This window comes from Stenella coeruleoalba, assembly GCF_951394435.1.
Source record: "Stenella coeruleoalba genome assembly, chromosome: 2".
NCBI classification, from domain to species: Eukaryota; Metazoa; Chordata; class Mammalia; order Artiodactyla; family Delphinidae; genus Stenella; species Stenella coeruleoalba.
This window is the reverse complement of record NC_137147.1, coordinates 142,290,610-142,317,396: the sequence shown is the minus strand read 5'-3', so window position 1 is coordinate 142,317,396 and position 26,787 is coordinate 142,290,610. Positions and strand designations below refer to the sequence as shown.

Below are 26,787 nucleotides of genomic sequence, written 5' to 3'. Positions count from 1 at the left end.
CAGAAATACAAAAGATCATGAGAGATTACTACAAGCAACTCTATGCCAATAAAATGGACAACCTGGAAGAAATGGACACATTCTTAGAAAGGCACAACTTGCCAAGACTGAATCAGGAAGAAATAGAAAATATGAACAGAACAAACACAAGCACTGAAATTGAAACTGTGATTAAGAATCTTCCAACAAGCAAAAGCCCAGGACCAGATGGCTTCACAGGCGAATTCTATCAAACATTTAGAGAAGAGCTATCACCTATCCTTCTCAAACTCTTCCAAAATATAGCAGAGGGAGGAACATTCCCAAACTCATTCTACGAGGCCACCATCACCTTGATACCAAAACCAGACAAGGATGTCACAAAGAAAGAAAACTACAGGCCAATATCACTGATGAACATAGATGCAAAAATCCTCAACAAAATACTAGCAAACAGAATCCAACAGCACATTAAAAGGATCATACACCATGATCAAGTGGGGTTTATTCCAGGAATGCAAGGATTCTTCAATATATGCAAATCAATCAACGTGACACACCATATTAACAAATTGAAGGAGAAAAACCATATGATCATCTCAATAGATGCAGAGAAAGCTTTTGACAAAATTCAACACCCATTTATGATAAAAACCCTGCAGAAAGTAGGCATAGAGGGAACTTTCCTCAACATAATAAAGGCCATATATGACAAACCCACAGCCAACATCGTCCTCAATGGTGAAAAACTGAAAGCATTTCCACTAAGATCAGGAACAAGACAAGGTTGCCCACTCTCACCACTCTTATTCAACATAGTTTTGGAAGTTTTAGCCACAGCAATCAGAGAAGAAAAGGAAATAAAAGGAATCCAAATCGGAAAAGAAGAAGTAAAGCTGTCACTGTTTGCAGATGACATGATACTATACATAGAGAATCCTAAAGATGCTACCAGAAAACTACTAGAGCTAATCAATGAATTTGGTGAAGTAGCAGGATACAAAATTAATGCACAGAAATCTCTGGCATTCCTATACACTAAGGATGAAAAATCTGAAAGTGAAATCAAGAAAACACTCCCATTTACCATTTTAAAAAAAGAATAAAATATCTACGAATAAACCTACCTAAGGAGACAAAAGACCTGTATGCAGAAAATTATAAGACACTGATGAAAGAAATTAAAGATGATACAAATAGATGGCGAGATATACCATGTTCTTGGATTGGAAGAATCAACATTGTGAACATGACTCTACTACCCAAAGCAATCTATAGATTCAATGCAATCCCTATCAAACTACCACTGGCATTTTTCACAGAACTACAACAAAAAATTTCACACTTTGTATGGAAACACAAAAGACCCCGAATAGCCAAAGCAATCTTGAGAACGAAAAACGGAGCTGGAGGAATCAGGCTCCCTGACTTCAGACTATACTACAAAGCTACAGTAATCAAGACAGTATGGTACTGGTACAAAAACAGAAATATAGATCAATGGAACAGGATAGAAAGCCCAGAGATAAACCCATGCACATATGGTCACCTTATCTTTCACAAAGGAGGCAGGAATGTACAGTGGAGAAAGGACAGCCTATTCAATAAGTGGTGCTGGGAAAACTGGACAGGTACATGTAAAAGTATGAGATTAGATCATTCCCTAACACCATACACAAAAATAAGCTCAAAATGGATTAAAGACCTAAATGTAAGGCCAGAAACTATCAAACTCTTAGAGGAAAACATAGGCAGGACACTCTATGACATAAATCACAGCAAGGTCCTTTTTGACCCACCTCCTAGAGAAATGGAAATAAAAACAAAAGTAAACAAATGGGACCTAATGAAACTTCAAAGCTTTTGCACAGCAAAGGAAACCATAAAGAAGACCAAAAGACAACCCTCAGAATGGGAGAAAATATTTGCAAATGAAGCAACTGACAAAGGATTAATCTCCAAAATTTATAAGCAGCTCATGCAGCTTAATAACAAAAAAACAAACAACCCAATCCAAAAATGGGCAAAAGACCTAAATAGACATTTCTCCAAAGAAGATATACAGACTGCCAACAAACACATGAAAGAATGCTCAACATCACTAATCATTAGAGAAATGCAAATGAAAACTACAATGAGATATCTCACACCAGTCAGAATGGCCATCATCAAAAAATCTAGAAACAATAAATGCTGGAGAGGGTGTGGAGAAAAGGGAACCCTCTTACACTGTTGGTGGGAATGTAAATTGATACAGCCACTGTGGAGAACAGTATGGAGGTTCCTTAAAAAACTGCAAATAGAACTACCATATGACCCAGCAATCCTACTACTGGGCATATACCCTGAGAAAACCATAATTCAAAAACAGTCATGTACCAAAATGTTCATTGCAGCTCTATTTACAATAGCCCAAAGATGGAAACAACCTAAGTGTCCATCATCGGATGAATGGATAAAGAAGATGTGGCACATATATACAATGGAATATTACTCAGCCATAAAAAGAAACGAAATTGAGCTATTTGTAATGAGGTGGATAGACCTAGAGTCTGTCATACAGAGTGAAGTAAGTCAGAAAGAGAGAGACAAATACCATATGCTAACACATATATATGGAATTTAAGAAAAAAAAATGTCATGAAAAACCTAGGGGTGAAACAGGAATAAAGACACAGACTTACTAGAGAATGGACTTGAGGCTATGGGGCGGGAGAAGGGTAAACAGTGACAAAGCGAGAGAGAGGCATGGACATATATACACTACCAAACGTAAGGTAGATAGCTAGTGGGAAGCAGCCGCATAGCACAGGGAGATCAGCTCGGTGCTTTGTGACCGCCTGGAGGGGTGGGATAGGGAGGGTGGGAGGGAGGGAGACGCAAGCGGGAAGAGATATGGGAACATATGTATATATATAAAAAACAAAATTAACTTGTAAATGAGCTGTATTTAATTTGCTTAAAAGAAATTGAGTGCTTATATACATTCTCAGAAATATAAAAGAAGCTCACTAGAATACATTTCAGGTTCGTGTGATCTGGGAAATATTTAATATTGAATTAATATTTGGTATTAGAGCTAGCTTAAGCTTGTGGTCTTAATTAATACAGACCTGTCTTTAGAGACATCAACATTAAGCACAATACTTTCATTGTACCTAGGGCTATTGAAAGTCAATAAATGCATATTGTTTCTGTTATGAAATTTGTCAACAGGGAAAATAACCTGATATGATTAAACTTTTAAGTAAAAAAAAAAAAAAAAGAGTCATGTACCAAAATGTTCATTGCAGCTCTATTTACAATAGCCCGGAGATGGAAACAACCTAAGTGCCCATCATCGGATGAATGGATAAAGAAGATGTGGCACATATATACAATGGAATATTACTCAGCCATAAAAAGAAACGAAATTGAGCTATTTGTAATGAGGTGGATAGACCTAGAGTCTGTCATACAGAGTGAAGTAAGTCAGAAACAGAAAGACAAATACCGTATGCTAACACATATATATGGAATTTAAGAAAAAAAATGTCATGAAGAGCCTAGGGATAAGACAGGAAGAAAGACACAGACCTACTGGAGAACGGACTTGAAGATATGGGGAGGGGGAAGGGTGAGCTGTGATAAAGCGAGAGAGAGGCATGGACATATATACACTACCAAACGTAAGGTAGATAGCTAGTGGGAAGCAGCCGCATAGCACAGGGAGATCAGCTCGGTGCTTTGTGACCGCCTGGAGGGGTGGGATAGGGAGGGTTGGAGGGAGGGAGACGCAAGCGGGAAGAGATATGGGAACATATGTATATATATAAAAAAAAAAAATTAACTTGTAAATGAGCTGTATTTAATTTGCTTAAAAGAAATTGAGTGCTTATATACATTCTCAGAAATATAAAAGAAGCTCACTAGAATACATTTCAGGTTCGTGTGATCTGGGAAATATTTAATATTGAATTAATATTTGGTATTAGAGCTAGCTTAAGCTTGTGGTCTTAATTAATACAGACCTGTCTTTAGAGACATCAACATTAAACACAATACTTTCATTGTACCTAGGGCTATTGAAAGTCAATAAATGCAAATTGTTTCTGTTATGAAATTTGTCAACAGGGAAAATAACCTGATATGATTAAACTTTTAAGTAAAAAAAAAAAAAAAAGAGTCATGTACCAAAATGTTCATTGCAGCTCTATTTACAATAGCCCGGAGATGGAAACAACCTAAGTGCCCATCATCAGATGAATGGATAAAGAAGATGTGGCACATATATACAATGGAATATTACTCAGCCATAAAAAGAAACGAAATTGAGCTATTTGTAATGAGGTGGATAGACCTAGAGTCTGTCATACAGAGTGAAGTAAGTCAGAAAGAGAAAGACAAATACCGTATGCTAACACATATATATGGAATTTAAGAAAAAAAAAATGTCATGAAGAGCCTAGGGATAAGACAGGAAGAAAGACACAGACCTACTGGAGAACGGACTTGAAGATATGGGGAGGGGGAAGGGTGAGCTGTGATAAAGCGAGAGAGAGGCATGGACATATATACACTACCAAACGTAAGGTAGATAGCTAGTGGGAAGCAGCCGCATGGCACAGGGATATCAGCTTGGTGATTTGTGACCGCCTGGAGTGGTGGGATAGGGAGGGTGGGAGGGAGGGAAATGCAAGAGGGAAGAGATATGGGAACATATGTATATGTATAACTGATTCACTTTGTTATAAAGCAGAAACTAACACACCATTGTAAAGCAATTATACCCCAATAAAGATGTTAAAAAAAAACAACAACTTCCAACAAACAAAAGTCCAGGACCAGATGGCTTCACAGGGGAATTCTATCAAGCATTTAGACAAGAGTTAACACCTATCCTTCTGAAACTATTCCAAAAAACTGCAGAGAAAGGAACACTCCCAAACTCATTCTATGAGTCCATCATCACCCTGATACCAAAACCAGACAAAGATACCACAAAAATAGAAAGAAACCAATATCACTGATTAACATAGATGCAAAAGTCCTCAAAAAAATAATAGCAAACTGAATCCAACAATACATTAAAAGGATAATACACCATGATCAAGTGGGATGCAAGGATTTTTCAATATCCACAAATCAATCAGTGTGATACACCACATTAACAAACTGAAGAAGAAAAACCATATGATCATCTAATAGATGCAGAAAAAGCTCTTGACAAAACTCAACACCCATTTATTATAAAAACTCTCCAGAAAGTAGGCATAGAACCTACCTCAACATAATAAAGGCCATATATGACAAACCCACACCAACATCAGACTCAACGGTGAAAAGCTGAAAGCATTTTCTCTAGGATCAGAAACAAGATGAGGATGTCCACTCTTGCCACTTTTTTCAACATAGTTTTGGAATTCCTAGCCACGGGAATTAGAGAAGTAAAAGAAATAAAAGGAATCCAAATTGGAAAAGAAGTAAAACTGTCACTGTTTGCAGATGATGCGATAGTATTCAGAGAAAATCCTAAAGATGCTATCATAAAACTACTAGAGCTCATCAATGAATTCGGAAAAGTTGCAGGATACAAAATTAATACACAGAAATCTGTTGCATTTCTATACATTAACAATGAAAGATCAGAAAGAGAAATTAAAGAAACAATCCCATTTACCAATGCATCAAAAAGAATAAAATATCTAGGAATAAACCTGCCTAAGGAGGGAAAAGGCCTATACTCTGAAAACTATAAGATGCTGATGAAAGAAACTGAAGGTGACACAAACAAATTGAAAGATAGACTGTGTTCTTGGATTGGAAGAATCAATATTGTCAAAATGACTATACTACTCTAGGCAATCTACAGATTCAATGCAATCCCTATTAAATTACCAATGGCATGTTTCACAGAACTAGAACAAAAAATTTAAAAATCTGTATGGAAACACAAAAGACCCGAATAGCCAAAGCAATCCTGAGAAAGAAAAATGGAGCTGGAGGATCCGGTCTCCCTGATTTCGGACTATACTACAAAGCTACAGTAATCAAAACAGTATGGTACTGGCACAAAAACAGAAATATAGATTAGTGGAACAGGATAGAAAGCCCAGAAATAAACCCACGTGCCTACAGTCAATTAATCTATGACAAAGGAGACAAGAATATACAATGGAGAAATGGTGCTGGGAAAACTGGACAGCTACACGTAAAAGAATGAAACTAGAACATTCTCTAATACCATACACAAAAATAAACTCAAAATAGATCAAAGACCTAAATGAAGACTGGATACTGTAAAACTCTCAGAGGAAAACATAGGCAGAACACTCTGACATAAATCACAGCAATATCTTTTTGGATCCACCATCTAGAGTAATGAAAATAAAAATAAACAAATGGGACCTAATTAACCTTAAAAGCTTTTGCACAGCAAAGGAAACCATAAACAAAATGAAAAGACAATCCACAGGATGGGAGAAAATATTTGCAAACGAAGCAACTGACAAGGGATTAATCTCCAAAATATACAAACAGCTCATGCAGCTCAATATCAAAAAACAAACAACCTGATTGAAAAATGGGCAGAAGACCTGAGTAGACATTTCTCCAAAGAAGACATACAGATAGCCAAAAAGCACATGAAAAGATGCTCAACACTGCTAATTATTAGAGAAATGCAAATCAAAACTACAATGAGGTATCACCTCACATGAGTCAGAATGGCCATCATCAAAAAGTCTACAAACAATAAATGCTAAAGAGGGTGTGGAGAAAAGAGAACTCTCCTACACTGTTGGTGGGAATCTAAATTGGTACAACTACTGTGGAGAACAGTATGGAGGTTCCTTAAAAAACTAAGAACTACCAGGCTTCCCTGGTGGCACAGTGGTTGAGAGTCCGCCTGCCGATGCAGGGGACATGGGTTCGTGCCCCAGTACGGGAAGATCCCACATGCCGCAGAGCGGCTGGGCCTGTGAGCCATGGCCGTTGAGCCTGCGCGTCCGGAGCCTGCGCTCCATAACGGGAGAGGCCACAACACTGAGAGGCCTGCGTACCGCAAAAAAAAAAAAACAAAAAAAAAACCTAAGAACTACCATTTTATCCAGCAATCTCACTCCCGGGCATATATCCAGAAAAAATCATAATTCAAAACGATACATGCACTCCAATGTTCAGTGCAGCACTGTTCACAACAGCCAAGACATGGAAGCAACCTAAATGTCCATCGAGAGGAATGGATAAAGAAGATGTGGTACATATATACAATGGAATATTACTCAGCCATAAAAATGAATGAAATAATGCCATTTGCAGCACCATGGATGGATCTAGAGATTATCATACTAAGTGAAGTTAAGTCAGACACAGAAAGACAAATATCATAGGATAACATTTATATGTGGAAGTTAAAAAAATGATACAGGGGCTTCCCTGGTGGCGCAGTGGTTGAGAGTCCGCCTGCCAATGCAGGGGATACGGGTTCGTGCCCCAGTCCGGGAAGATCCCACATGCCGTGGAGCAGCTAGGCCCGTGAGCCATGGCTGCTGAGCCTGCGCGTCCGGAGCCTGTGCTCCGCAACGGGAGAGGCCACAACAGTGGGAGGCCCACGCATCGCAAAAAAAAAAAAAAAAAAAAGATACAAATGAACTTAAAACAGAAACAGACTCACAGACTTCGAAAACAAACTTACTGTTACCAAAGGGCAATGGTAGGGGGAGGGATGAATTAGAAGTTTGGGATTAAAATATATATATAGTAGTGTTACTATATATAAAATAATCAACAAGAACCTACTGTATAGCTCAGGAAACTCTACTCAATATTCTCTAATAATCTATATGGGAAAACCATCTGAAAAAGAATGGATATATGTATATGTATAACTGAATCACTTTGCTGTACACCTGAAACTAACACAACATTGTAAATCAACTATAATATAAAATAAAAATTAAATTTAAAAAATCTGTGCCCTAGACAGGTAATAAAACTGTATATGACTTGATACACACACACACAACTGAGTACGAGTAAAACTGGGAAATCTGAACAAGGCTGGTGGATTACATTAACATCAATGTCTTGGTTGTGATATCCTACTACAGTTTTATAAAATGTTACTATTGGGAGAAACTGGGCAAAGTATATAAGGGATATCTCTCTAGTATTTCTTACTGCATGTGAACCTATAATTATCTCAATAAATATGTAAATGAAAAGAGGATCCATGCATTTTAACTGCTAGGTATTTAACAAATACCTAGTAAATTTCAGAACCTCCTGGGGTTGGGCATTCTGATCAAATCCTAAGAAGGACAAAGTAATTTTGAAGACATTGCTGGCCTTTTTCTTGATTCATTATCTAGCTAAGAAATAGCAAAAGCCTACATCAAGAAGCAAGAAGAAACATCCAGCCAGAAGGCAAGGCTATGTGCCCTGTCAGTTTAGAGTGATAACCACACTGTTCGCTTTGGACAGCACTCTAAAGTGAGACAGACACCCAGGGGCTGCTCAGGTTCCCCCTCCCTGGCTGATCAACAGGGACCACAAGGACAGAAAGTGTCACGACTTAGGCTGCAGTGGACTGGAATGAGGGCGGTTACCACTCTGCTCTCCTGCAATGCTGTCCACTGAGAGGGATTACTGAAAACCCAGAACAAGGGAGGATTATGTTGCAGGGATTCAAACACACAATACGAGGAATGGTTAAAGAATCTGGAGAAATTTAGCTGGAGAAGAAAAGACCTGGGGGCGGAAGGCAGTAGGCCACCGATAATAACTAGTTTTTTCAAGAAAGAGAAGGGCTGCCTGGATGAAGAGGAATTGGATTTGTCTTTTATGACCCCAATTAGTGGTAACCCCATTGGAATTTTCAGTTATCAACCAAGAGAAGAGATCTGGTCCACGTTTTCTCTCTTCTAGGCAGTAAATAAAATGTATACTAACAGCAGTACTTCCAAGGGGAGTAATGTTTACATGTTAACATTCCAGGTCCCAAAAACAACTGCTGGCTCCAAAGCCAGAGCCTCTCCTTCCAGGGGAAGTTAGGAAACCAACATCCATTGTCCTGATCCGATCGAGGCACACCAAACACTCCACTGTGAGCAACAGTGCCTTCCTGGGAATTCCCTGGCAGTGCAGTGGTTAGGACTCTGTGCTTCTACTGCACGGGGCATGGGTTCAATCCCTGGTCAGGGAACTAAGATCTCGCTGCCACGCCGTGTGGCCAAAACAAAAACAAAAAAACAAACAGTGCCTTCCTACCTACGCCCACCTCCCAGAGAAGAAGCTTAGAGAATGATCAATGCGAAACTAGATTTGGACCGAACTCAGTGATAAAGATTAGAAACAAAAAACCAAATGCGAAGGATATGAGCTAATTAATGAGCCTCACCTCACCTATCAAAGACTCACATTAAAGCAAGCTTTCAGTCCCCTGGATGTCAGCTGATCCCTCTGCTGCCCCCGAAGCAGTGATGTAATAAAAGGGGAGGGTGAATGGGGTCAGAAGACTGAGCTGGGCTCTCCCTCCATGGCCTACTGGCTGTGTGACCCTCGGTGATCACTAAAACGGTCCGGACCTCAGTCTCCTTAACTATAAACAAGGACAATGCTTCCTGCTGGTCAGACTTATTCAGAAAATGCATGTTCAAGCTGAGGGTAAAGAAGGCTTCCAATAGAGGTTTGTCCCCTCTGAGCCTCTGTATGTTGGTGAACCACACCACCTTCCTTCAAAAAACTCCCTTTCACATTTTAACAAAGGAAAACAGTATCTTACCTCAATAAAAAACACGCCTATTACTACAGTTAATCAGAAACAGAAGCGCACATGCACACACACACACAGAAAACCAGAAAATGTGGACTTAATTTCAATCCTGAATCAATAATACTTACAGCTATAACCCGGTAACCCCATCCAGTCAAAGCCAAAATCTGCCGGAAAAATACATCAGCAGTTCCGCTGACGGGAGGGAGAAATATGAGAGGACACCTGATATTTCTGGGGCCTGCATCGTAGAGCGACCAGATCTTACTGTCGTCATCATCCACAATAATCTGGAGGGAAAATTATAAGAAACAAAATGAAAAACCTCATGGATTGGGTTTTATATAGTTATTTCAGCACTATAGTTTCACTGACAATTTTAATATTACTGCCTTGGTTGTTACAAGCTAATGAGGGGATCACACCAGACTAGCACATATAAAGAACGGCTGTCTCCACTTCCCTCTTCAGTGCTGACATAGTCCATGGAACTGCTTTATACTTCTCCCAAGAGCTGTTTTCTCTATCAGTTTTGAATTTTCCTCCCCAGCCATGATTATATGAAATTTATCATTTACCATTAAACAGTAAACTCTGTACATGGCATCTGATTTCTTCCCCATACTTCTGCCTCTGTGTGTGTGTGCGCGCGCGCACGTGCGTGCACGCACACGCGTGCATGTGCGCATGCGTGTGTGCACATAGGAGGAGGACAATTTGCAGAGTCATCCTTGGGTGCTGGCCCAGAGGGCGGGCTGGGATCAGCAGGGTCAGTGTGTGACCAGGGGAAGTGAGGGGAAGAAACGACTCCAGCCTCCAGGGAGAAACTGGGTAGAGATGGGACCTCTCAAAGAGATGCTTCAGGAGCCTGCTCTAGACCAAGACTCTGAAGGGGAGACCTCTGCTAGAGAGGAGGGACGAGGCAGGTATAGGCATCACTGTCCCCAGAGAATGTTTCAAACCATTCAGTCAGTGTGGGGAATGGGCTCAGGGAAAAACTGGCTTTTGGAGGAAAAGGGGGTAAGAAGGAGGAAGGTCATCAGAAACCTTCCTGATTTAGTGGTTCTTGACCCAAAAAGGGAAACAGATGAGCATTACATGAGCCGAGACAAATCAGGTGTTTAGCACAGAGTTTGGCAGATACTGAGTGTTCAACAGTGTCAAGAGTGTTAGCTACAGTATGCACTGCATGATAGTTTAATTTCTGTTCTCTTTGGCTGACTTTTTGGTATTTGGAAAAGTACATTAACTGCTTGAACTTTTGCCAATGCAAATCAACACTTATCCTTTTTACATTAAAAAGTTCAAGGTTCTATTTTCTGAGAGCTCCTAACTGGCAGTGCTGTGGGGCCCATGGTGCCAATGTGGGTGGCGGCACACTAACCGCGGTCACTGGCATCACTGGGAGCAGACAAACAGGGCAGGGCAAAGCCCAAACGGCCCTAACCAACACCTTCTGGACTTCCTCGGGTGACAGTATATCTCATGATTATGTTTTTGCCCTTTGTATTTGCCACTCACATTTTTGCTTTTCCTGTTTCTTTTTGCTATGATTGTAGTAAACAAAATCTCAGTAACCTCTGACAGTGGTATGCGGTAAATTCCAACCTTATAATAATAAAATTCATATGAGATAAGATATTCAGATCTCTGAAATGAAAATCTAGCACTATGAAATTTCAAGCAAACTTTTCACGTCTTGTGGGCCAAACTGACCAAAGGAGAAAATTACATCAATGAAACTACTACTTCCAAGAATATTTAGGTAAGTTTGTGTTGTTTTGGGTCTGGTGATTAGCTTGCTGAGTGAGTCCATCAAGAGGAGCTCACATGAATCACTTGAGGGGATGGGACAAGGCAGAGGGACTCTGGGGGCAATTCTCCTAGCATGGGCAGTAGTTCCTGGGGTAGCAAGAAGAAAGGCGGGTTCCCTTTGGTAAGCTGCCAATTAGTTCTGGCTTTTTTTTAAGGAATTTTTTTCTTTTTTTTAAAGAAGTTGATTAATTTTTTGGCTGCGTTGGGTCTTTGTTGCTGACTGCGGGCTTTCTCTAGTTGCGGAGAGCAGGGGCTACTCTTTATTGTGGTGCGCGGGCTTCTCATTGCCGTGGCTACTCTTGTTGCGGAGCATGGGCTCTAGGCGCACGGGCCTCAGTAGTTGTGGCACGCAGGCTCAGTAGTTGTGGCGCACAGGCTTAGTTGCTCAGCGGCACATGGGATCTTCCTGGACCAGGGATCGAACCCATGTCCCCTGCACTGGCAGGCAGATTCTTAACTGCTGTGCCACCAGGGAAGCCCAGTTCTGGCTGTGAAGCCAGATTAATTTGATTTTAATTTAAACTCAACTAGACTGTGTGACTTTAACATGTTAACCTCCATGAACCTCAGTTTTCCCATCTGCTAAGTGGGCACACCACTATCCACTTTGTTAAACTGTTGAAAGAATTAAATAAGATATTTGGGGACTTCCTACAACAGTGCCAGGTATATAGCAGGTATTCTGTCTATACTTGGAGACTGTATCTCAAATTTCTATATGAAGTGTAATTCTGTTATCAATTCAAACTTGCATGATACTTCCACAGCTATCTATCCTGACAAAATAATTACAACAGAGACACAGATGTTCTTCAGATCATAGTACTCTAATATTTCTGCAAGGGGATCAGCAAAGATTTTATTCTGACACAACTTTTGTCTAGTGTGATCCCCAAACATTTGGGATTAACTTGGGACTCAGAGTCAACAAACTTCAATAGAAGTGTTTAGCGTTTTTAGACATCCCAGGCATATAAAGTTTCCAAAAGATGACTATGGCAGAATGAGTATATATCATGGCAAACAGAGGACCTATAATGTGACTCACTGTAAATCTTAAATCTGAGGAACAGGAAAATGCTTTCTAATAGAATCTAACTGCACTTACTGTACAGTTGCAGTTGCTGTCAGCTTTCTACTAAACTATACAGAGGAGTACACATATTCCTGCTTGCTTGAATATGTAAAAACAATTATAAAATAATGAGTACAGTTATTCTCACTTTTACTCTTGAATGAGTCTCAAAAGTTGATTGTACTTGACAGGGAAGGGGTGAACTTTAGGCTCTCCAACCCAGTCACAATACTTGGCAATAACCTTTACTCTCGAACACTACTAAGACATAACACCTAAATCACACATAAAAACAATTACAAGATTTTGCAAATAAGAGGTGTAGTAAAACCATACATACCTTTTTAAGGGGGACTGTACTTCTAAACCAGTTATAATCAGGAGAGACTTTAATCTCTCCCATGATTAGCTGAAATGGAGGTTAACCCTGAAATAAAAGCATGTGATGTTTCATGTCAAGAATTCATGTTTACATCAGCACTAAATGTAGAGTCTGGTCTAGCTCTACCAACAATACTTTAAAGGATAAAACTGAGGAAATGGGCTATTTCACCTTGTCGGCGTATACTTAAACTACAGAAAACAATTTGGTGAAAACCTATAATCATGGAGCAGGAAGGGCCCCAAGAGAGAATTATTCCAACCCTCTTAGTTCCTCCAGAAGAAGAGTCTGGTCTAGAAAATTTTAATGACTTACCCAAGATCCCACGGCTATTGCAAAACCAGGACCAGACACAGGACAGCCTTTTCTGACACCTGACTGTCTGTCCTAGTTAAATGATTTCAAATGCAGTAGCATAACCTATCTTTTGACAAGATCTTAAGAATCTATGCTAATAAAGATATTCCTGTCTGATAAAATTCTAGAGAACAGTCCATACTAGAAAATGGAGTTAATGTAAGCCTGCTTCCTCATAAATTCATAAAATGCCGTAAATCTCACTCTAGGGGAACATAGCTTCAGAAACTCACACATAGTTTTTAATGCAAAATACAGGAAAACTTGCTGTTCATATGGATGTGGTTAAAAGTGATATAATGTACTCTGCAAGATCCATGATAAGATACCAGAATAGACCTGAAGGCACAATAACTAGCAACAAAACAAAACATGTGCCTTTAGGAAAAATGTGTGGTCTTCTGTTGTGAGATTAGTGATTTCCAGCTTTTATAGCTCTGTGACGTTGGAAAAGTCACTGACCCTTTTGGGGCTGTTTTCTCATCTGTGACTATTTCACCACTCTCTCTCCAAAGCGTTGGACAGTGCTTGGTACACAGCAGGCATTATCTGTTGACTAAATAAATGACTACATCCTAAGCAGGCCAAACTAGGCAATCCTAGAGACCCTTTTAACCTGGGTACCTACGAGCTTTCCATTAGCTGGGTGTCTTCAACTTAAAGGCTACCCCTCTTTGCTCAGGGATCTGTGTTGTGTTGTAACAGGAACCTGAAAATTATAGTTCCTTGTTGCAGATTCTTATTGCCCAATGGAGAACTTCCACCCATCAGTTTGGAAGGATTCAAATGCTTGTTTGCATCATGTCCTCTACCCCAGCACAAGCCTGGATTTTCCTAGCAGGGCTAGGATGAGTTTGAGACCCTAGGACTTAACTCCTGCGATGACTCTGAACTGCCATTTTAGAGGGGCTGCTTCTCTGGACTGGTCAGGAGCTGGGGATTCTAAAACCAACGAATCTTCCTCCTTGGCCCTCCAAATCTTCTCCCTCAAGTACGCAGGGCACTGAGCAATCTCAACTGCAAACTAACCTTGGGGGTTACTAAACTGAACCCCAAGGAGATGGTAAATGTAGACATCCAATATTAAACTAGGTTTACAACCTTGACACTGTAATAATGGTCTCTTCTCTCAAGGCTAGGATGGTACTTAGAAAAGTTTATTAAAATCTTAAGTGGCTCTAAAATATCAAGAAAATTATCAGCCAGTCTTATGCTGAAAATCAGTGTGCGCAGATGTATTTCTTATTCATACTGAAATAAAGAAAATCATTCTTTGCATATTCATTTTCTCTTAACAAATATTAACATGTTAAAAATTGAAGCCATTTGAACTACAGCCTTTCTCTGAGCTGGTCACTGCTTTTAATTGAAAGCAACTAGCCCATATAGTTAATTCCAGAATATTTTCTACCTAGACAGACTTGAAATATTTCTATATCATCTAAATATTGCCTAATGGAGACATTTTCTAGTATTGCAATACTATAAACAATCACTATTCGACAGGAGGAAATATCAAAAACATGTTTAGAAAAAAACCTACTCAACAGATTTATAAAACACTTTAGCTAATTAAAGCCAGAAAGTATGCTTCTAGATTCACCAAACTTGGGATAAAATAAAGTATTCATAGTTTGAATCAGTTGCAATCTACAAACCAAACTACCATACAAATACATATACACACATCATTCACAGGCACACACATTCACTGTCATCCACTTCTTCCCTCAGCAGTAAGTAGAAAGATGTTCCTCACCACAGTCCTCAGTATTATCCACTACCACCTAATATTATTTTATAACTAATCTTGCTGGATGGAGAGATTCCACCCAACTGTGACTAAATTTTTGTAGAGGCAAGTGATTTTAACACTTGTGCTAGTTTGGCAGTACATGAAAGCTAAGATAGATACCAAATGTTGCATCTGACCAACTGACGTTTAAGTGAAAAAAAAAAAAAAAAAAAACTGCTGCAAAGGGAAAGCAGCTGTGAGTGGTATGAAAAGGAAGTTTGTTCTCCCAGCTCTCTTTCATCCACTTCAGGGGAATACTTTTCCAAGTCACAAGGGGAACATTCTGCATAGGGCAAAAAAAAAAAAAAAAAAAAAGGTTCACTGAGACTGTAACTCAACTGGTCAGTATTAAATAAGAAAGAATGTGGACCACGAACTCAATGCTGATTTGATCTCTCACAATTCTTCACAAAAACAAAAGCACCTGTTCATGTTGCTGGGAAAAGGGCTGCAGGAATTTTGCCTTAATCCTGCCTAAGAAAACTCCCTCCTCAGGGAGTGCTCTGGACACCGGGGCCTCTCTGGCCCTTGTACTGCTCGACAATTAAACTGCTAGTTGTGAGTGTGCACCAAGAATTACATGCACTTATCCCTCAAGGTTTCAGCAGAACCAGCCAGTTTACAGTCCACTTATCCCTCAGGGTTTCAACAGGCCCTGCCAATTTACAATCAGTGAAATTGCCTTTACAAATGTGTAAGTCATCTAACCAGTTTAACTAGTCAGATGTTTTCTTATCCTTTATCTCAATCATATGATCTTCGTATGGACAATCTGTGATTATTATTAACACCAGCAATAACGAAATATTAGAACCTGAGAGTCTCTGGGCAATGCCATTGGCTTTTTAATGCAAGCCTCCATACCTCACCACACCAGTACAGAGCTATTCTTTTTTTAAGTTTCCTCAGGGGAAGATTTACCCCTCCTTTCTTCAGAAACTTATTCCATTATCTTCTAAACCTCATGGGAGGATAAAGCTGACTACTTGACATTTTGACGGTGACACCTCATCTTGTACTCTGTCTTAGTATAAAAGCTTTTGAAAATTTGCACACAGCTATTCTATCACCCCTCAGTCTCTTGAAGCTTTGTGCCAACAGGAGCTGGAACATTGTAGGTGGAGACAAAGAAGCAGCATAAATGCAGAACTTATGACTCCCTAGGAAAAGTGAGACAGCCTAGCCCTGCTACTTTCCTCATGCCTCCTTCACAAGCCTCACACCTGGCCCGTACTCAGCAATGACAAAGGCATTTATCACTTTCAGGCTGAGGTGCAATCTCCAAAATAACTAGTCTGCTCAGAGTTCTTAAAAGTTTACAGGAAAAATATGTTCCTGGGCTGCAGCACTGTAGCCCCAAAATGGTATTACAGTTGTATGCCCAGGTCAAGCGCCCCACTGCCCACCCCAGGCGACCCACACACAGACCTCCACCTTCTCCCAGTCCCACTGATGACAGCTACACAAAGGCAGGGGCACAGGCACACCAATCACCCCCATGAACTCAGACTCGACCTCAGACACACACAGGGACGTGCAATCACGTGCATGGTCACATGAACCGACCCACTCAGGGCCACACTCACAAAGTCACACCGACAGAGGCAGCCGCGCACACTACAAACCATACTCACCTGCAGCCACAAACGCGTCACACACCCACATCCCCCGCTTCCCAGGGCCTCGCTCACCCCTCACCTGCCGTGGCCGCCCCCAGGTCCCTTTCCCTCCTCCCCAAGGCGGCTCTTCCCTCCACTACGGGTGCGGGCCTGGGAAGCTGCTGGGCCTGGGTCGGGGCCGGCGGCTTGAGCGCTCAGTAACCGCAAGCGCTGTGGACCTTTGGGGCGCGCTGGAAGGCCGGCCTCCGAGGGGCGGGGAGCGCAGCCAAGCGAGCCTCGGCCACCGCCCTCCCTCCTCCCGAATCGTTCGCGCAGCTGGCTCAAGCCTCGCGTTTCCGCGTTCGGAGGGGCGGGGCCACGCAGCGAGGAAGGGGTGGAGCTGCGTGACTCCGGCGGTCACCATGGCGACGGGGAGGGTTGGACCACAGGGTGAGACTCCGGCGCTCTATTGTACATCCTGCCGGGTGCGGAGTCGGCATCGGCTCTGGCGGTGGCGGCGGGCGCAGGGAGGAGGTCCGAGGAGCCTCTGGGTCAGTTCTAGGTCACCCATGTGACGTGAGCACCTAGGGAGAGGTCGTGGGACTGGAAGAAAGGGGCGCCTGACCCTTGAGATCTGCCTCCGCCTGCAGTTCGCGCCCTCTTGGAGGAAGCAGATGCCGACCTTTTCTCTCCGCCGTGTAAAGGCTTTGAGGGGATCCCTTTGGGTTACAGGCTTTGATGAACAGGGCTTTGTATACTCTCTTTTCTTGGCAAGATTTTTGTCCTTTGGCACAGCTACAGACGCCCTCCCTAATCCTCCACTGTAACGCCCCCACCTCCCTTCCCTGACTTGTGCTGAGGTCCTGGGGATTTCCGGGAACAGCTCCCACTGAGCCTCCAGCTCCTTCATCACTTTCCCTTAAAGGAATAGAGAATATTAATCTATTTATAATCATTTTTCTTAAGATGTTGCAGAGGTCACGACTCTCCTTTTCAGTAAAATATTTGGAGGTATGAAAAGGTTGAATAACATGTAAATCTCCTTGTTGGAAGTTTTTTAATGATCCTTCAACAAGATCCTGCTGAAAATGCCTCTCACCTAATCTGTGTTAGGGAAAACGTGTACCCTATTAAAGGCCTTTGCCTTTACCCTGGCAACTGTTTTGGGGATTAAGGTCAGGGGAGAATCCAAGTAAACTGCATCCTAAATCATGACATCTGCCCTCCTGCTCAGGAGCCTTGGTTCCCAGTCTAGAACTTGGACAAATCCCAAACGAATTTCCCAAGAGCACAGTAACATATCTGCCTTTTTTTCCCCCAAATCACCTTTTCGGAATTTTGAGTCAGTGACAGAAAATGGTCTTCTATTATAAGCACCACATAGCTGCTATACAGGGAATGTTTTTGTGGAAGATTTTTAACTTTGGGACTTTTTCTAAAAAACTTGGAGAGGTTTAATGAATGGAATACCTGGCAAATCACTGGTTGTATTTATGTAAAATCCATTATGGGTACTCATTACATTGTTTATCTGTCTCCCCCAGTGGACTGGGAGCTTTAATTTAGAGCAAAGTGAACGGAGTGATTTAACCAGTGCCTTAGCTATTATGACCTGGTTCATAATAAGTACTAAATGTGTACTGAATGAACTAATTAGCAAATAAAGAAATTTATCTGCTTGTATTCCTTATATCCCATACTTCCAGACCTCACTTGAGTATCAGCCCTGAAGAGACATGAACTATGGATGTGCCCAAATGTATTAGAAGTCCTTATTCTGTTAGTTTGGTAATAATAATTTTTAACGACTGTTGATAATGGAAAACTATTTCGCTATGTAGGTATGTTTTGTTATATGTATACTTTTATTAAAAGATCAAACCCAAAATAATGAATGCGTTGTTTCCCTTAGAAAAGGAACCCATGGTCATGTTTGGATCTTCAGCTGGTCCATAACACATAGCAAGCACATTGTCCATTCCCTAATCTGAACAAGAAACATTTAGTATCTGTGAATTCCAGCTGTCCTGTAATTGCACAACTGCAGGAAGCAAACTTTTAACCCAGGGCAGGCCACAGTGCAGGCAGACCTGGTGGATATGGCTGGGAGGGTTTGCAGCTGTCATGGTTGGGGTCTGCTAGATGGTTCCCACAGCACCAGTCCCTGTGTGAGAATCTCACTTTACAAACTGGAATGTTCACAAAATACTCTGTGAACACCGAGCAAAGTAAACAGGTGGCCAGCTGGTTCTCAAAATTGCCCAAACCCAAGCTCTTTTCCTCAAATTTATCTTTTGACAGGATAATATTTGTTTTAAAAACACATGTGCAAAATAATCCTAGGTATCTCTCTTATGCACATATACATACCAAACAGAGTAGTGGTTACCTCTGAGGGGAAACTGGGAATAGAAGGGGTGTTGAAGGAGAAGCTGGCTTTAGAGTTAGTATTTGAATTTATATAAGCATGTATCCATATGTTATTGTGTGACAAAAAATTACTTAAAAGCAACTATATTCATGCTTTAAATGCTGCTGTAAACCTGCTCTAAATCCTTCAATAGCTCCCCATTGCCTTCAAGCTAAGTCCAAAGTGTATGGGCTACAGCAGGTCTGACTCTCCCAAAGGGCCCATTACACCCTATGAGGTCTCAAACCTCTAGGCATTTGTGTATGCTCTTCCCTCCACTCAGAGTGTCCCCCCTCCACCAGAGTGAATCTCCCCTATTTTGCTCCCAGGAACCATGTGTGAAAAAGTAAAAGAGGAGCAAAACACTTAGTTTTTCACACTAATACCAATTCTTGGAATACCATCCTTTTAAGCTTTCCAGGGTACAATCGACTGTAGTGTTATATATCAAATTATGCTAAGAACCAAGATTGAATGCTGTTTCCTCATTGCCAGACCCAGTCTGTGACATACACATACTATACTGGATTAGAGGGATCAGACACAGAGTGGGGATTCTAAAACTGCACAAGAAAGATACCGACATGACTCCTCTATAGTTTGCTACCTAAAGGTCCTATCAAACAAGTTATATACAGTTATTTATAATTAATAATTTATTATCATTCGGGAGTTAAGAAACCTGAGTTCTCTCCTTGGGCAAGACATTTCCTCTCTCTAGGTGTGGTTTTCTTTTCTGTAAAATGAGTCCAAAGTTAGACTAAATGATCTCTAAGTTCTTTCCAATTCTAAGATTTTAGATTCTATGTACTTATGAGAGCTACATTACAGAATCTTTACAACAGCCTTTCCTCAAAGCTGTTCTTCTCTGATAATCCCCCCACCGTCACTCCCTTCCAATCAAACTTAAAAAAAAAAAGTAACCTGGCCAGTGAGTTGCAACTAAGGAGCTCGCCTGCCACAACTAAGACCCGGCGTAACCAAATAAATAAACAAATATTAAAAAAAAAAAAAAGTATCCTGGGGCTTCCCTGGTGGCGCAGTGGTTGAGAGTCTGCCTGCCGATGCAGGGGACATGGGTTCATGCCCTGGTCTGGGAAGATCCCACATGCCGCGGAGCGGCTGGGCCCGTGAGCCATGGCTGCTGAGCCTGCGCGTCCGGAGCCTGTGCTCTGCAGCGGGAGAGGCCACAACAGTGAGAGGCCCACGTACTGCAAAAAAAAAGTATCCTGCACACAAAAATGCCTGCTTATGGAAACAGTATTTTGACTTCTTCGATAAGTTAATGTCTGACCATTATCAACTTGGTAAAATAAAAGTTCCTAAGCAAAGGTACCACATCTTTTGTATCATCTGCCAACCTAGCATCTTATTAATGTTTCTTCCATAAATAACAATGCGATAACCTTCCGGAAAAAGAGCTGCAATTTAAAAATCCTGGGAAACAAGAGCTGCACTATTATACTATAAAATAAAGCAGCTTCTATCCGTAGGGCTCTAGAAAACTTTATGAATTCTTAGAGGTAATAAAGACAGTGATTAAATAGTAACTAAAATGGGAAAATCTTTTTGAAATTGTCTAGCCTAGTGCATGCATATGATGGGCACTCAATTAACATGTGCTCCTACTTCTACATTTCTGAGCACAAAAGCCTAATATATTAAATTCCTTGATCAAGGATAAAAACATTTGCAATAGAGGTAGGGTACCAAAGTGGTTAGGCCCACAGACTGGTGTCAGACTACTGGAGTGTGAATTGTAGCTCTACCACTTATTAGCTATCTAACAGTCTGGAAAAATGAGGATCAATAACATTACCTGACTCATAGGGTTACTGTAAATATAAAATGAGATAGTTCAGGTCGAGTCCTTATCAACGAGACTAGCAATCAATAAATGTTGGCTAATAATAATGGTATTGAGAGCCTGCTGTGTTCCAGGCACTGTGCTAGGTACATTACGTATACTATTTTTATTCCTCATGAGAATCCTTGCAAAGCAGGTACAATTTTCATTTCATAGATAAGGAAATAGATTCACAGAGGGTGTGTAATCAGCCTCAGCTTAAGGTCAGTGGCAGGGCTCATGCCATGTTTGTTGAATCTAAGACTCCACCTCTCAAAATCATACCTCTTTACCTTGAAATTGTTTGATAAATATAAAGAAAAATGGTGAAAATAGGTTGTACTTCCTTTAACACAACGTTTAAAAGCAATAAACATTCTTTCAGCAGGCTTTTTCAAGAGCTCAATTTTATGCTCAGGAACATTTCTTTTGTCCCTCAAATCGAACCAAGAATAAAATCCTTTTTAAACAAAATCCACGGTAGTCTTTGGGTTCTAATATTGTCACTAGCTAGCTGTTGCTGGACCCCCGTTTCATCATCTCCAAACTGAAATTTTGAGTACTAAATCATTGAGCCTTTCCTGCTCTAAAATTCTTTTCCTCCTGTTAGTCTAGAGGCATCTCAGCAAGTTGCTGCTGCCATCCAGAGGAGAAAATATTGTTGCAGGCCCAAAGAAGTCATAGCAGTGTTAGACTGTGGTGACAAAAATAGCTACCATTTATTTTTTTATTTTTTTATTTTTTTCTTGATGAGTCTGGCTAATGGTTTATCAATTTTGTTTATCTTCTCAAAGAACCAGCTTTTAGCTTTATTGATCTTTGCTATTGTTTTCTTTGTTTCTATTTCATTTATTTCTCCTCTGAACTTTATGATTTCTTTCCTTCTGCTAAGTTTGGGTTTTGTTTGTTCTTCTTTCTCTAGTTCCTTTAGGTGTAAGGTTAGATTGTTTACTTGAGATTTTTCTTGTTTCTTGAGGTAGGCTTGTATAGCTATAAAGTTCCCTCTTAGAACTGCTTTTGCTGCATCCCATAGGTTTTGGATCGTCGTGTTTTCGTTGTCATTTGTCTCTAGGTATTTTTTGATTTCCTCTTTGATTTCTTCGGATATCTCTTGGTTATTTAGTAACGTTTAGCCTCCATGTGTTTGTGTTTTTTACGTTTTTTTCCCTGTAATTAATTTCTGATCTGATAGCGTTGTGGTCAGAAAAGATGCTTGATATGATTTCAATTTTCTTAAATTTGCTGGGGCTTGATTTGTGACCCAAGACGTGATCTATCCTGGAGAATGTGCTGTGCGCACCTGAGAAAAAAGTGTAATCTGCTGTTTTTGGATGAAATGTCTTATAAATATCAATTAAATGTATCTGGTCTATTGTGTCTTTTAAAGCTTGTGTTTCCTTATTTATTTTCATTTTGGATGATCTGTCCATTGGTGTAAGTGAGTTGTTAAAGTCCCCCACTATTATTGTGTTACTGTCGATTTCCTCTTTTATAGCTGTTAGCAGTTGCCTTATGTATTGAGGTGCTCCTATGTTGGGTGCATATATATTTATAACTGTTATATCTTCTTCATGGATTGATCCCTTGATCATTATATAGTGTCCTTCCTTGTCTCTTGTAACATTCTTTATTTTAAAGTCTATTTTATCTGATATGAGTATAGCTACTCTAGCTTTCTTTTGATTTCCATTTGCATGGAATATCTTTTTCCATCCTCTCACTTTCAGTCTGTATGTGTCCCTAGGTCTGAAGTGGGTCTCTTGTAGACAGCATATATATGGGTCTTGTTTTTGTATCCATTCAGCAAGCCTGTGTCTTTTGTTTGGAGCATTTAATCCATTCACGTTTAAGGTAATTATCGATATGTGTTTCTATGACCGTTTTCTTAATTGTTTTGGGTTTGCTTTTGTAGGTCCTTTTCTTCTCTTGTGTTTCCCACTTAGAGAAATTCCTTTAGCATTTGTTGTAGAGCTGGTTTGGTGGTGCTGAGTTCTCTTAGCTTTTGCTTGTCTGTTAAAGCTTTTGATTTCTCCATCGAATCTGAATGAGATCCTCGCTGGGTAGAGTAATCTTGGTTGTAGGTTCTTCCCTTTCATCACTTTAAGTATATCATGCCACTCCCTTTTGGCTTGTAGAATTTCTGCTGAGAAATCGGCTGTTAACCTTATGGGAGTTCCCTTGTATGTTATTTGTCGTTTTTCCCTTGCTGCTTTCAATAATTTTTCTTTGTCTTTAATTTTTGCCAATTTGATTACTGTGTGTCTCGGCATGTTTCTCCTTGGGTTTACCCTGTATGGGACTCGCTGCACTTCCTGGACTTGGGTGGCTATTTCCTTTCCCATGTTAGGGAAGTTTTTGACTATAATCTCTTCAAATATTTTCTCCGGTCCTTTCTCTCTCTCTTCTCCTTCTGGGACCCCTATAATGCGAATGTTGTTGCGTTTAATGTTGTCCCAGAGGTCTCTTAGGCTGTCTTCATTTCTTTTCATTCTTTTTTCTTTAGTCTGCACTGCAGCAGTGAATTCCACCATTCTGTCTTCCAGGTCACTTATCCGTTCTTCTGCCTCAGTTATTCTGCTATTGATTCCTTCTAGTGTAGTTTTCATTTCAGTTATTGTATTGTTCATCTCTGTTTGTTTGTTCTTTAATTCTTCCAGGTCTTTGTTAAACAGTTCTTGCATCTTCTCAATCTTTGCCTCCATTCTTTTTCCTAGGTCCTGGATCATCTTTACTATCATTATTCTGAATTCTTTTTCTGGAATGTTGCCTATCTCCACTTCATTTAGTTGTTTTTGTGGGGTTTTCTCTCGTTCCTTCATCTGGTACATAGCCCCTCTGCCTTTCATTTTGTCTGTCTTTCTGTGAATGTGGTTTTTGTTCCACAGGCTGCAGGATTGTAGTTCTTCTTGCTTCTGCTGTCTGCCTTCTGGTGGATGAGGCTGTCTAAGAGGCTTGATGGGAGGGACTCAGCTACCATTTATTGTCTACTGTTTGCCCCATTCTTCCCTGGGCATATTCTATATGTATTTCTATTCTGCAAGATAGAATGCTTTTACATTCTACCCTTGTTTTTAAACTGAGAAATCAGAATTAAAAAAAATTTATTTTGGTTGTGCCACACACGGCATGCGGGATCTTAGTTCCCCAAGCAGGGATTGAACCCGTGCCCCCTGCAGTGGAAGCACGGAGTCCTAACCATTGGACCACCAGAGAATTCCCAGAATTTAAATTTTTTTTAATTTGTCCTGGGTCACCCAACTAGCCATGAGTAACTGAACTGTTTTGAGTCTGATGTTTTTTCAGCAATGACAAGAATCAAAATAGAGGCATCTTGTACAAGGAGGCAATGTGATTGCAAATCCATCCTTTCAGCCAGAGTGCAGAAAAGGCTGTGTTCCACCCTTTCTGGGAGGACCCCGGACCTAAGGCCCAACATGTGGCCCCATGTGTACCTCTTGCTAGTTAAAGCTGTTACTACTCTAACATACAAATTATTTGTTGAGTGTGATCAAATGCAGATTCCCATAACCAGAGGTTCTGATTCAACCGCTGGAGTAGGGCCCAGGAATCTACATTTTAAACAAGTACTCCAGGTGATTCTGGTTCAGATGAGAAACTGCTCAGTCATACTGGGTTGTGGTCTCTACAGGGGGCCTGAAAGAGTGGGTCATCTCATTTCCTGAGGCCTATCTGGGATGTGCACCATTTAATTTTTCAAAGAATTGGCTATTAACATAGAGATGGCATTCTAAACCTGGTGTTTGTCTTCCAGTCCCATGATGGGCTTGAGGCTCCCTGGATGGGAAACTGCCCTCTATGAGATGGGCCTTGCACTCCTGACTCAAGATTTCATACGTATAAATGGTATTTCATGTTGTCCTAAGTGTACCAACCACGTCAATCATGATGACCAGCTTCCCTTTCCAGCTCACACAGCCTCACCCACAGCCCCCTACTTGGCATTAGGCTGAATTGTTTATGCAGGTGGCATCACTGGACTGGGGTAGGCCTTGACTCACTGTCTGGCCAAGGGCTAGGGGTGGTCTGGCAAAAAGATTCTGCCCAGCAAGGGCAATGGTAATAGGCTAAACAATCAGATAGGCTCCACCAAGAATGCAGGGAGGCAGACCTGAGACCATTTACCACCATGTAGTAAGAGATGAGAACTTATAACAGAAATCTGTGCCCTCACTAAGGTTCCCCACTCCCCGTGGCAATGTCTGAGTGGGTACCTCCCGAGATTCCCTGCAGAAATCACCAGTAAGCTCCCAGGCGACACTGACTCTCGTTCTCTCTGAATTCCATAACGTGAGCTTAGTGCCTGGAGAGGGGAGCGAGCGCTCAATACACATCAACTGAAAAACAACAACAACAAGGCACTTTCACACAGTCATTGATTCTCAGAACTATTTTGGGAGTGTTCTTTTTTATCTTCAGCCCCATTTCACATATGAGGAAACTAAAGTTCAGTGATGTTTAGTAACTTGTTAGAGATCAAAGAGCTCATCAGTGGTGAAGCCAAAACTCTCCATAAGAATATAATAACCAACTGATAACTCAAGTTCTTACTTCCACAGCAGAATCTTTTAAACCATTTCCCCCACCCCCATTAACTGCTGCCGTAGTTCATATCTTCATGTTTCGAACCTCCCAACAGATCTTCCTGCCCCAGGTTTTACCTCCAGTTTACCTTCCACTCCACCACCAGAGTTAACTTACCAAAATGCAGATCTGTAGTCACGTCACTTCCTTGATTGTCTATTGCACTGCAAGACAAAGGTCCAAATTCTCCTGGTCTTCAAGCCCTCCATGATCTGGTCTTCCAGACTCATCTCCATCGTCCTACTCCATTTCTATCAATTCTTCCAGTTTCTTTAAAACACAGCTCTTTTTTCCTGTGTTTAACATGCCATTTGTTTCTCTTCCATGATCCACCGTTAGCGTTCTCCAAGCCATCTACATATACACTTACGTAAGTGTGTAAGTAGCTCATACGCGGAGGAGGGCATAGCAGATTTATGGTTTAAAGAATGATAATAAAAGGCAATCATGTTCCCAGTTTAAGAACCACGTTACCAACCCCCTACGGGATAGTGTTCTTGTATGCCTCTGTTCCTCTGCACATGCTAGAATCTTCTTCCAGGCCTTAGTCTGCATAATGAACTCATCATTTGGAACCTCAGATTCAGCTTTGCCTCCTCTGGGAAGCCTCTAATGACTCCCTTGAGGGTGACTTACTGCTTCCACTATACCTTCATTATGGCATTTATAACAGTATTCTATTTGCTTATGCTTGCCTCCCCAGGAGATTGAACACACCAAATATTATTTAATCTCTGAATCTCCAGCAATCAGCATAAAGTCTGGGTACACTGCAAGTGTTCAATAAATAGGATGTTTACACAACCTGGTTCGCCTGGGAGAGTCCTGTTTATGCCTGTTGTCCAGAAATAATTAATATAACCTGCTTCTTTTTACTCATGAACATGTCCTAATTTAGATGACCAATTATCGATCACGCTATCAATAAATGTTGTTGAATGGACGAATTAATGATTGCAGAAAGATTTTAACTGATAGAATCTAGGCAGGAAGAGCTGATTATGTAAAGATATTAAAAAATTCAACAGCTGGCCACTGCACCACCTTCCTCCTCCAGAAGTGCCTGACTCTCCTGGAGATGGAGATGAGTTTGCACAGACCAGATGCTCAATAACCTTTACTGCACAAATACATTGAAGAATGTTACTGTATTCCTACTTTAAGAAAATCTAGA

The 26,787-nt window shown here is 40.8% G+C and overlaps 1 protein-coding gene across 3 annotated transcripts in view; it reads right to left on the bottom strand.

The window, feature by feature from the left end:
• Positions 1 to 17,090, bottom strand: part of SPG21 (SPG21 abhydrolase domain containing, maspardin) — an 80,444-nt gene extending 63,354 nt beyond the window's left edge. Inside the window, exons 1-3 of one of the 3 annotated variants that reach the window (XM_079912781.1) lie at positions 16,792 to 17,090; positions 12,964 to 13,050; positions 9,862 to 10,023 (exon numbers count right to left, since the gene is read on the bottom strand). In XM_079912781.1, coding sequence (XP_079768907.1) covers positions 9,862 to 10,023; positions 12,964 to 13,026 — 225 coding nt within the window. In that variant the 5' untranslated portion in view covers positions 13,027 to 13,050; positions 16,792 to 17,090. The remainder of the gene's footprint in view (positions 1 to 9,861; positions 10,024 to 12,963; positions 13,051 to 16,791) is intronic. The other 2 variants (XM_079912782.1, XM_079912780.1) reach the window with 2 other exon arrangements.
• Between the last annotated feature and the right edge of the window lie 9,697 nt (positions 17,091 to 26,787).